The sequence below is a fragment of the Papilio machaon genome, chromosome 5 (genome assembly GCF_912999745.1).
Source record: "Papilio machaon chromosome 5, ilPapMach1.1, whole genome shotgun sequence".
Taxonomy (NCBI): Eukaryota; Metazoa; Arthropoda; class Insecta; order Lepidoptera; family Papilionidae; genus Papilio; species Papilio machaon.
Window position 1 is genome coordinate 3,948,807 of NC_059990.1, and position 12,161 is coordinate 3,960,967.

At 32.4% G+C, this 12,161-nt stretch overlaps 1 protein-coding gene across 1 annotated transcript in view; it reads left to right on the top strand.

The window, feature by feature from the left end:
• Positions 1–2,033: 2,033 nt before the first annotated feature.
• LOC106708731 (paired box protein Pax-6) overlaps positions 2,034–12,161 on the top strand; it is a 37,904-nt gene continuing 27,776 nt past the window's right edge. The window contains exon 1 of the mRNA XM_014500278.2: positions 2,034–2,337. Coding sequence (XP_014355764.1) covers positions 2,208–2,337 — 130 coding nt within the window. The 5' untranslated portion in view covers positions 2,034–2,207. The remainder of the gene's footprint in view (positions 2,338–12,161) is intronic.

The following is a 12,161-nucleotide window of genomic DNA, read 5'->3' on the forward strand; positions in this document are numbered from 1 at the left end:
TGGTTTTCATATGTTCTAAATTCTAGCTCCATGCTTGATTTATATCAACTGTATTTCTGGCTGACATTTGTTTGATTCAATTAAAATATTTTTATGCCGCCTTAAGTAACGTAAAAATATAGTGAGATCACATTTTCATATCTACAAATAAAAGGTGTGAAAAAAGATTGTAAAATTTAAATTGAAAAAGTTAATTTGTTATCAAAGAGTAAAAGTCTTCCAGTACATTTATTGTTAAAGTTTGATCACAGTATTGTCAACAGAAAGCAGATACGATGTTAACTGGACCATAAGGTCAGTAATCCGTTTCGTATTACGTACACATGTTTGACTATAAATAAAATATGAAAAAAAAATGATGCGTAAGGCCAGGTAAACGTTGAAAATATTAAACAAAACGAGTATTGCTTTATAAAACATTTTCTAGATTTTTTTATCTCACTTAGTATAGTAATAAATTTAGCTAGTCTGATTAGCGAATTCCACAAGGTATCGGGAAGGAGGCGAGCATTGATATCGTGATTTTATATATTTTTATCATTCATTTTCTCTTGTTAACTTTGCTATAAATGTATTGAAAATAGTTTTATCCAGTAAGGATTTAAAAATCTTCAATTACTGTCATTGATTCCCTAGTGAAAACCTAGTACCGGGTAGAAATTCATGTCTATTGCAACGTTACCTATATTAATCGCCTAAATTGAATAAAATCAAATAGAAAAAAAAAACAAACTCTATCCGCCGCATTCTTATATTAAATCAAAGTCTTCTAAACATAGTGTTTCTCAGCATTATTGCTTTAATTTTTTATTCATTGTAATCATATAAATACAACATAATATAAGTAAGCATATATGAATGTAAAACATAAATTGGAAACGTATTGCCTACATAGAATTGTATTGTACAGGCGAGCGGAAACCACAAAGATCGAGATTGCCACAAATTAAAGAACCCCAACAAAGAAAGTGTATTTATGATCAAAAGAGTCGATTGAAAAGCGACTACCATGCACGGCAGTTGCACTTCGGCCGGGACCTTCCGGCGATTCCGATTCCCTGTAATTATTAATAAAAAACCCCGCACTGATAACGTATTCATTGTACTTCCAGCAAAAAGCCGACTAAAATACAACACTAATTATTGTTTTGTATAACCTCCAGAATTCATAATTAAGCCTTAATTTAAATCCTAGCCATTACTGCAACAGATTGCTTATAAAAGCCGCCATCTGACGGCTAGGTTTCTTTAATATTTTATTGTTGGAATGAAAATGTAAATACACACTTTTAAAGGTATCGAAGGTATTCAACATAACTCAATTTATTTACGTTCAGCGAATCAATAAGCAAATAACATATGGGGTAACAAAGTATAGGTAAGTACTCAACTAAAAATGAAATCCATGCTTTTCGACTTAATTAGAATGGTGTACGGCGTTACAGCGACTATTAAACTGGTAAGCGTGGTCAACTTGAATCGCGCTTAATTAACAAACGAGTCATTACTGTTTTTGTCTCCGACTGCTGACGTTACGTTACACTTGAGTAAACGAGAGAGGTATACATTAACACCTCCGTTATAAAGGAATGATAAAAGATCACCTGTGCTCACTACTGTAATTCTACCACCGAGCGGTCGAGCACCTGTCCCTTTCATACGGTTCAAGCTTAAGCCGAACCGAACGAGTGTGAGTAGGAGTAGTTTCCAATGTATTCACTTTTAAAACAACTTATTGACCCTCATTCATTCTAAAGTAAAATGGTTTCTATTGCATTGGAGGTAAGACTAAAAATTTATCTGTAGATTTGAAATTCAGGACGGAAGGCTTGCAATGAATCGAGCGCTGCTGTACTTTTGACGCGTTCGGAAATCGAATTAAGAGCGTTAGAGTGAGAGGTGCGCGGAGGTTTGATACGGTGGAGGTAGTTTTTGTTATTGTTCGTCGGCGGTGATTTTTTCCGAGGCGTGCTAATGGGAGTGGGCGCGTGAGTGGGCGCGCCGGCACACCAAGCGCGCTCTTCAGTGTTCTGGCTGAGCTTCGAGCGAGCGCGTGCGGCCGGCTGCCGTCACTCGTATGCTTAAGTTGACTTTAAAAACCAATCGAGTAGCGGCTATTTGACCGGCTACCGTGGACTGTACCCGTGCCGGTGTGAAGCGTTTGTTGCGTATGCTAGCGTACAGTTGGGAGACAGTGGGTCTCTACCATGTTGATATCTGCGGGCAGCGGCCCTACGCCTGAGTTCTCGCCCGCCTCGTGCTGCGCTCCCTGGAAGATGGAGCCGGCGCCTACGGCGTCTGCCGCCATCTCGCAGACCCTCAATATATCACCCAACGGTAAGTTATCATAAAGTCAATTCTTCATTTCATCTCGCTAGTAGTTTTTATTTATCTATCCATTACTACCATATATGTTTTTCCTGTGTCTCGTAAAGTGACAAACTTGCTTTAGCTCAGTTTAATTTAAAATATCAACCAATTAATAAAACATTTGAACCATTAAACACTAAAATAAAAAAAAGCATAAACAGAAAAAAGTTGTAAAGTTTTACCTGAAAACTCTAATGCCGACGCTAAATGTAACAAGTTCACAAACCATGCATTCTTTGTGTACTTTGTACACTATAGTTTTATTAACTTACTAATAACTAGAGTGTAAAGCATATTAGCAATATAAAAAAATAATCATGGAATGCAAAAATAAATGCAAGTATATTAAAAAAAAACAAACACAATACAAATGGAGGTGTCTGTGAAGAGGTTTTTAACAAATAAATTAAATAAATTATCTGTGTTAAATTTCATTCAAGTGTAGTTAAAATGATTACTAAATTATAAAATTTAAATATAATTATTTAAAGTATAGTTTTATTTTTATTCATGTAAGTGATATGAGGTGAAATTACATTTTGTATGTTTGATTTTTGAAAATTCACCTTGAAAGGTCAAAGGTAAGAAAGTTTATATTGATATATATATATTTTTCCTATTTATGAATTACTTGAAAATTTACATAATATTTAGATAAGTACTTATCAGCACAAAGAAAAACTTATTACAGGATTTATGAAAATCCACCCTCCAGGCGAATTAAATCGCGGATGCCTGTTTGGTGTAAAAAATACTACCCTCCTGACTGCTATCTAGTCGGTTTTATAGCAATTTGAACTGTTTAAACTTATTTGCAAAAATAACATAATGTCATTGTTTAAGTTTCTAATGATAAAAGTAAACATAATTTCATCAGCCTGAGTTTGGCCACTGCTAAACCTTTCAGTCCCCAATGCTTTCCACAGTAGGTGTGCGTTCCTTCGCCTCTTGTCTTCAGCCTCAATTCATTACATAAAAACTAAAGTTCAAATAAATATTTTAATACTCTAGTTTCAGCATTAAATGCTTATCTGGTTAGAAGTAAAACTACTTAATATTTCAGTGTTATGGCTTGCATCAGTTACACTAATTCAAAGATTAACCTGTTAGTTAAAGTTACGTTAAATATGTCCGGTCATAGATAGAAACGACTCTAGCTCTTATCAGATTGATCTGTCGGCGATAGGGCAACGAAAAAAAGCTGCTTGTCTGAATACAAGAATGATTTAAATAAAATCTTAAGGTAAATTAAAATAAATTGGTATTTTATATGCGGAAACTTCAAAGCGTGTAGTCTTAAGGAATTTTAATGTTTATTCATTACTATGTGTAAACATGTACACTATCTTACACATATTTACAACTAAGTTACACCAATAAGGTAGTCAAGAATTAAAGGCCTAACTCACAATTTACCAATATGATTTGGATTATTTTGACGGGTAACATCAATTGATAATTTTGATAAGGAGGGATATAGCCTATTAATTATTATTAAGATGAATATTAAGACAGACGAACGAAAATCAACACTTAGTCAAATGGCACAAGTAAAAGTAAAAAATTTCATGGCGTTAATTTTTTTAACTCTATTTATAATAGAACTTAATCTTTTATGTCATCTAGGATCTCGTGGTTTAACGACATATAGGGATTGTGGTCAATAAACTAGTTAAAAATGCAGTGCTTCAATCATTAACAGCAAAGGGCACACAGGATGTGGTCAAGGAAGCCACCGCTCGGTCGTTCCAGCGCTAACAGTGATAGGTTATCTGTTAGTTTCCATTGATTGAAACACCTGTGCAAAAATATATTGCTATCTCTGTTTTTTCGAAGAAGAATGAGTGAGCGAAGAATATATTTTTTGTACTCAAATACCTATATATTGTTTAGGTAGTGTAACCTCACGGTAGTGTTCAAGTCCTGTCTACACTTTCACTTCACTATGCTTTTAGCAAATAAATACATTTCTGTTGAACTATTTGTCATTTATCCTTAATGTATAAAATACTAAAGGTATATTTCTAACTCATTCAATGAAATGAGTTGTCAAAAAGAAATATTTTTTTCCTGTACCTACCTGAAGTTTAATTATTTTATTGGGTACATTATCACAACTGGTACTCAGTACTACTTATTATAATATTTTTTATTTATTTAGTTATTAAAAGGGCTTTGTCGCGATACGACCGTACCGCCCCATAAGTCTTCTAATTAATAATACACCAATCATCTACATTATTTCTTAAACATATACATATTATCAATCAACTTAAACACCATCCGGCATCGTCCGTAGACTGGTATTTATCTGACTGACATTACACCCAAAAATCGTAAAATAATTAAGCCTAAACCGTTGGTTCCGAACACACTCCAATACAACATGGTGGATGTCTTCCACCACACGAATTATAATACATATTATAAAAGTTATTATACATAGATATGTATGTCTCGGTTTGATATAATATTAGCACGGAGCTTCCGAAAGCTACAGTTCGATAAAACAGTAGAAGAGATATAACAATGTTGTAATTACCGTGCATTCATCTCAGTCAATCACATATTTATGATCCACTTACTGCGAAGGCATTTTCGGTACGTAGCCGAGTCCGGCGCAGGCGGTCGGTTCGTTTCGAAAGCCGATGCAATGCGTCGAGTCTCGTCATTTGTTTTGTCGCAGAGGACAGCTGCCGCGATGAGTGAGCGAAAATTTAAGTCTAACAGGACATTGCAAGCATTGTATTACCGATCGAGCTAATTAATCGATAGATCGGTCGCTAGATTGTTCGGTAGCGCTTCCGGTGAAGGCTGATCAATATTCCCCCTACTGTTTGAGTTACAATAATATGCAATGTGTATTTTGTAATAGTTAGTTATTAGTTAATGTTTGTAAGACAATAGAAAAGGTTTTGTATCTTTTAATTATCTATTGATAGGACCTATCGAAATTGATAATTAATCAGTTATTTAACTATTCATATTTATAAAAAAGTAGAAAATGTAGTGAGCGCTATATACAGGCACATTCGTGTATACTTTTTGCACCTTTTTTCTTTGTTATTCTTCTTTCTTAAACTACAAACTACTCCACACATAAACATTTGAAATTACTTTTTTTTGCTTTGTAAATTATACGGCTCATATAAACACAATCTAATAGGCCGTTTCATACGACACTTCCATTCACTTTCGTAATACACATTTTCCTTGTTTCTCTTACATAATAAGTTGTTTGTGAATGTTTTTGTACCTATCATTTTTCTTTTTATTTTTTACCTGCCAGCATCTGTTGTTTTCCGCGTCATTTGATGAGGTAACAGGCTAGCAGCCTGTGACAAGGGCTACCTCTTAAGACTCTCAGACAAGTAATACGTCTAGTTCTCTAAAAAGGTAAAGTAAGGCATGAATTGTTGGCTCAGTTAATTGAATTTTTATATTAAAACGCGTAGTATAAATATTTATTTTATGGTAACTCTTTGATGTAGTCTTAATTCACCACTTACATGTTTCAAAACAGAAAAAATATAACGCTGCAGAATGGTCCAACTTCATGTCATATTAAGATATCGTAAATTAATATTCACTTACTATTTAATATCGAAAGAGGTTCTGCAAAATATTTGTTCTATAAATGGATGATGAGGGGATTCGATTTTTTTTGTTTCATTTTGTATGTTATATTACAATTAAGCAAAACTTAATGTTATATTAATAAAACAGCAAAATTATCAAAGTTCTGATTAGAAGTTACTAAACAAAAGCGTTACTAAAGACTCTTGATAGCCAGCGGCCAACTTCGCTCCGCGTATTACATTTCTCATTTTTTCTAAGAATTTAAACCAACGCGATTAAAAGAACACAAAAACAACACAACTGCTACACGGTATGAAATAAGCCAAGCCTTACCAGAAACTTTAAGGTACATAATTCTGCAAGACATTTTATAATTGATTCCTTTTAGATTTTTCTTTTATTATTTTAGTTAAAACTGTATCCCTTTTATCTGGCCGTAAAAATTAAGCCAAAACTATAAGGTTTATAAAACCTTGTGCAACGACTCCACGTGAGTGGTAAGGTCAGGAAGATGATAATATCTGATCATTCACAACTGGGAAAGTAAGATAGAAAAGAAAGATTAACGTGTTTCTTAATAACATTTTAAACCATTCCAAAACCAAGCAGTTTGTAACTTGCAACTACAATTCATATAATTGTTATACACAAAATTTACAAAAAGGTTTTCATTTAAATTAAATTTCAACAAAAAATTGTGTTGCCATACATTTTATGTATATATATGTTATACATACTTCTATATAAGATTTCCTTTTAAATTTCAAAACGGTCATTATAAATGACTTAACAACACCAATAATTCAATAATACATTCAACACCTTTATTATAATTTTATAATGTGATTCAGATTATCATACTTAAATTAATTTCAACGTCGAACTTTACACAACATTGCCGAATGGATTTGATCAGGTGCTAAATCTAATTAACATCTAAATGGTAAACAAGCATAATAATCAACAGCTTTTTGAAACAGTGACCGATCCGCTTAATTAAATGAAAATTGTCGTACGGGAGGTAAACTTAGCTACATCATTAGTACCGCATATTTAAGTAAACCAAAGACACTTGATAACATTCTGTGGCGTGTCTACAAACAAATGACGCAAATGCTCAAAGAAGTCTTACAATGCCAACTTGACATTTTTATGTTCGAGTTATTTTTAAAAACATATATTTTTTATAGATATAGAACTAGATATCTCGGGTACCATAGAAATTACGATTCTTATAAACATGATCAAGTATCTAATTTGTATAAAAATTATCAACAAGTATAAATAATTTATCATAGAAAGGTTGGCACAGATAAATAACTCTTAGAAAATGCTTTCTGTAAAAAACATAACCTTTCTAAAGATGGAAAAAGTTTTATTTTACAGTTACATTTCAAAAACTAATCAAAGTAATACTGGAATTTGATATATAATATTACAAATGGTCGCAAATTTTTCCAAGTTTGCTTTTATTAGTTATTATCACAACGACAGATCAGTATTTTACGACCATATAGTCGTCATAAATAAAATAAATTCTATCTTACTCTAAACTTTATAGTCAAGTTGACATGCTGTATTAAGAAATAAATTAGATAAACCAGAAAACGTTCGGAAAGAAATTTTATTAAGCCGTTTTCTATTAACATGTGACATGTTATTACATGAAGAACACGTCTAATGTAAACAAATCTGTATAAACTAGACAATAATATGTTCTCCGAAGCTAACTGTTCTACAGTTAAGAGGTAATAATTCTTTTAAAAAAAATGTATTGAGGTCGTGGTGAAATTGTTGTGCGCAATTGACATGTGATATCTGTGTACATATTTAGATCCTTGACAGGTAATGGGCCATATCTCACGGATCCGAGCAAATATTTTCCTTAAAACGAGAAAGTTATAAACGGTCACCTTGACTTTAAACGACAGGTAATGAAACAGCCAGATGTCAACCAATTTTATGATGTCCTAAAGAAAGTTATTTTTCATATTACTTAGAACGGTATATTTGATCCGTTTTATTACATTTAACTGTAATAGATGTTTATTTATTCGTCGTATCGTTCGTATATGTAGATTTATTCGATAAAGCAAATTAAATGTAGTACAAACGAGAGAAATGCGTTGAAAAACATGTATATTGTTTTGCAAACTACAGGTCGTCGTTACCATACATTCGCAAAAAGTTAGCATCGCGGTGGGCAAACTGATTTGATTTATTTATTCAATGCTCAGTTCCGCTGTTAAATCTGAATGTGACTTATAAATTTGCGGATTCCGCCTACACCGGAAAAGCTATTAAAGGCATTCGTTAAAGTTAAGGATCACGAATTACAAATTATAGGGCATCGTTGGCCATTAAGTTGAACTTACATTTGTGGTTATTCTTGAGGCAAAATAAATAAGAAGAAAATTTACTTGAGAATTTGTAACTTTACAGTATTTTAAAGTTTTTCATACACTTTGAAAGACTTTTAAAGGCATATGCAACTCTTGTCGTTGCTTCCTAATGAATTCGGTTGTGTTTTGTGTTCACAAATCAAAGTTAGGTAAAAAAATTGCATATGGTGGAACATTTTATATATTATTCTTAATGAGTTCTCATGAAATATAGCTTCGAATAACCAAGTATATCGATACGATTAAGGATTTTTTATACTGTAAAGCAAATTAGTATAAAGTAGTTCGGGTGCGTATTGCCAATCATTGCGTTTTTGCCTGCATAACAAGACCTAAGGTATATTGAATTTATTTTAATTAGTATAACTTCAATGCAATGCATTTACATGTATAATTATCGTCTAAAAATGGTATCGAAAAAAAAATGACGGCAAAATATTTCGAGAAATTAACCGGTGAGACGCCACCACGTCTTGATCGATGTAAAAATGAGTGTGATGTCTAGACTTTAAGCTTACTTGAGGTAATTACGAGTTATACGATAAGATAAAACTGCGCTTTTTGGCCTGACAATTATTTTTTTATATTATACTAGCTGTCGCCCGCGACTCCGTCCGCACGCAGTTAAAAAAAAATGAAAAATAGATGTTGGCCGATTCTCAGACCTACTGAATATGCTCACAAAATTTCATGAGAATCGGTCAAGCCGTTTCGGAGGAGTACGGTGACGAAAACTGTGACACGAGAATTTTCTATATTAGATTTAAATCTTGTTGAGTAACACAAAAAACTAGTCTGAAAACCTAGGTTTGAAGTTACAATATTGGCGATGGCTAATAAATATTGAGCATCTTGATGACATGATTTTATGACTTCCGGTACTACAATATCTATAATTCATTTTAACACTGTGCTTGCTTACAACTTTTTCGGGTTTTTTCATATCTTTGACTTATATCGTAAGATTATTGCACATTATTAATATCAACAAGTATCAATATTAAAATCTTGTCTATCTCTGATTGAAACCTGCTACCGTGTAACGTAATTTAGTAATTGCTTTTGTTAACTCACTCCAAACCAAATAGTCACATGCGTATTTGGTTACATGATTTGAGACACGAGGAACGTGTGACTGCTCTGTTAATAGTTGAAAATGTTTATACCCGAATACATGGCTAGTCTCTTAAGTTTTTTTTAATATTTAAGTCATCTAAGAATGCTGATGACTTTTCCTTCTAATCAAATTTCATAGCCTTAAAAATAGAAACTGCATCAATTATCTCCACTGATTATTATAAGTTTGAGTTATGGTACGAAAACAGACTCATAATATATTATTACACCTGTACCAGCATTTATATTTTACTGGTAATTTAATGATAGCGAATGAGAGGTAATTAAATAAGTAGCAGATATTTACCATAAGTTGCTTCTGCATTTAATTTTTTTTTAATTTCACAACTAGCCGTTGCCCGCGACTCCGTCTGCGCGGAATTAAAGGAAATTATATTATTTATTGCCTATGTGTTCTTCCAGCCTATGTTCTACATCTGTGGCAAATTTCATTGAGATGTGTTGAGCCGTTACGGAGATACCTTCAAACAAACATCCATCCCTTTATCTAAACATTCGCATTTCTTATATCAGTAAGAAGTAAAACAAAATTAAAGTGATACCTATTTATTAAAAATATTAATAAACCTTAACATGCGAAAGTTAACATTTTACTTAGAAATAGTTTAGTATTTATCGTAAAGCAAGTAATAAAACAGTAATTATGATTGTAAGTAACAATTTCATTGGTAATGGCGCAAAGGATCGGAGGCGTGTTATTAGTGAACACAATGAAAAGGCGTGTGCTCTCACACCGAATCAGTAGAGCTATATTAATTAACAGTAATCACGTTTTGTTACAACTTTCCCCTCATTCACGAGCGCTTTTTTATCGCGCGGTTAAACTCGGCTTGTGCGGCTCTCGAGCATAAACGCTTGAAAATCGCTCTTGTTCCGTTCGCCCAGCACACAAAATGAAACATAGCGCTATAAAAACGTCGCGATTTAAAAGCGATGCCGTATGAACAAATACGTGGAAATACATTTGTTCTATTTGAACTCTTTTATAACACGCGATAAAAAAGCGCCTGTCTGAAAGAAGGTTTACAATTAAATGTATATTCTAACGAAATAAAAACTGTTGTGTTTGGTCACACTATTTTTATTGCATTAAACTGATACAGTAAAACTCATGAAAATATTTTGATTAACTAATAAATAATAAATAAATAAAAAAAACTTGAGAGGTGTCAAGGGACACCCGGATGGAAGTTCCTTTCGATTAATTAGTGAAGGAACCAATGTTTATTCTATGAATAAAAAACTTAAGTCTTCACAAGAAGTACATTTTATTTCTATGAATTTTCGTTATATATTGTCACGTCGTTGCCATGGTGAAGTAGCGCTCATTCGTCGTTAACATACTATAGCAAAAAGTGTCGTGACAACTTTTCGTAAGAATTTTTTCCGTATAGCCCCCTTTCACAACGCGCGATAAGGAACTTCGTTCCAATAATGTAGTACGTACTTGGAGAGTTGGATTGGCTGGAGTGAATCCAGATCCTGCTCACACGCAAAATACGTGCCAGCCGTGGAGTTGCGGAAATCGAGCCCTTACAACTAACGTAGTACTCGAATTAATACAAAGACATAATTAAGAAAATTATATTTCAAAAATAGTTAACGCTTTTTAATTCACATTACAGTATAACATTTTAATACAAATAGCGGTCTTTGTTTTCAGAATGTTTTGATAGAGCCTTGACAAATCGAATTTGATTAATTTCGACGTGTTAGTTGTCTCCTTTAATAACCAGATTACAGATTACAATAACCAGATAAATAAATGATGAACTACTAGGATGATCACAAATGTATGCGGAATTTTGGCTAATAACTGTGGAAGAAGCATTTTATATGTTTACAAAATAGCTACAAATTAAAATCTGTTTTCAAAGAAATTCAGTCAATGTAAAATTTATTCTGTATCTTACGAAGACCTCATGTTAATAGAACCAGAACATGTAAACAAATAACATTGTATAAGTTAAAACGGTATATAAATGTGAAAATACTTTCACCAGAAATGTATTTTTATTATGATGAATAAATATTTTATTTATTAATATTTATACCTTGAATGGGTATCGTTTTCAGATAAAATAATAGGTTATTTAACGCGTAAACAAAAATAACGGATTAATAAAATAATATCGCATTTAAAGATCTTTTACGAAGCGATGGTTTTCAAATTTTATACAATATTAAGCAATTTAGAATTTGTGTTGTTCGTTTATTGAGACATCTTTTTGTGAAATTTTACGATACAAAATGGCGCAGATTCGAAGTAATCAAATTATTGAGTAAAAAACATGTCGATAAGCTCTTTTTCCAATCTCTATAATAATAAACACTTAATAAGTTCTGGTTATGTTTACCATTTGGAATTATTTCATTCTTAATAAAAACAAACATGGAATCGAGGTTAAGTAGTCAATAATCACAAGCGCTTATAAACATAAAATTTACAATGCGTTCCGTATAAGCTGCATTGTAATCTCTTTAAGGCGTTGCATAAAAGGGAAATGTCATATAATGGCTTCATAGTTTGCTTGCTTTTTATTGTGAGTATAAAATTGATTTTAACTGCCGTCTAGATCAATAAGATAGCAATTAAATACATTATTTACTTGTTGTTGTACTGATTATATTATTTTAGTATTTTAAATGGTAGAAGGCAATATAAAGACAACA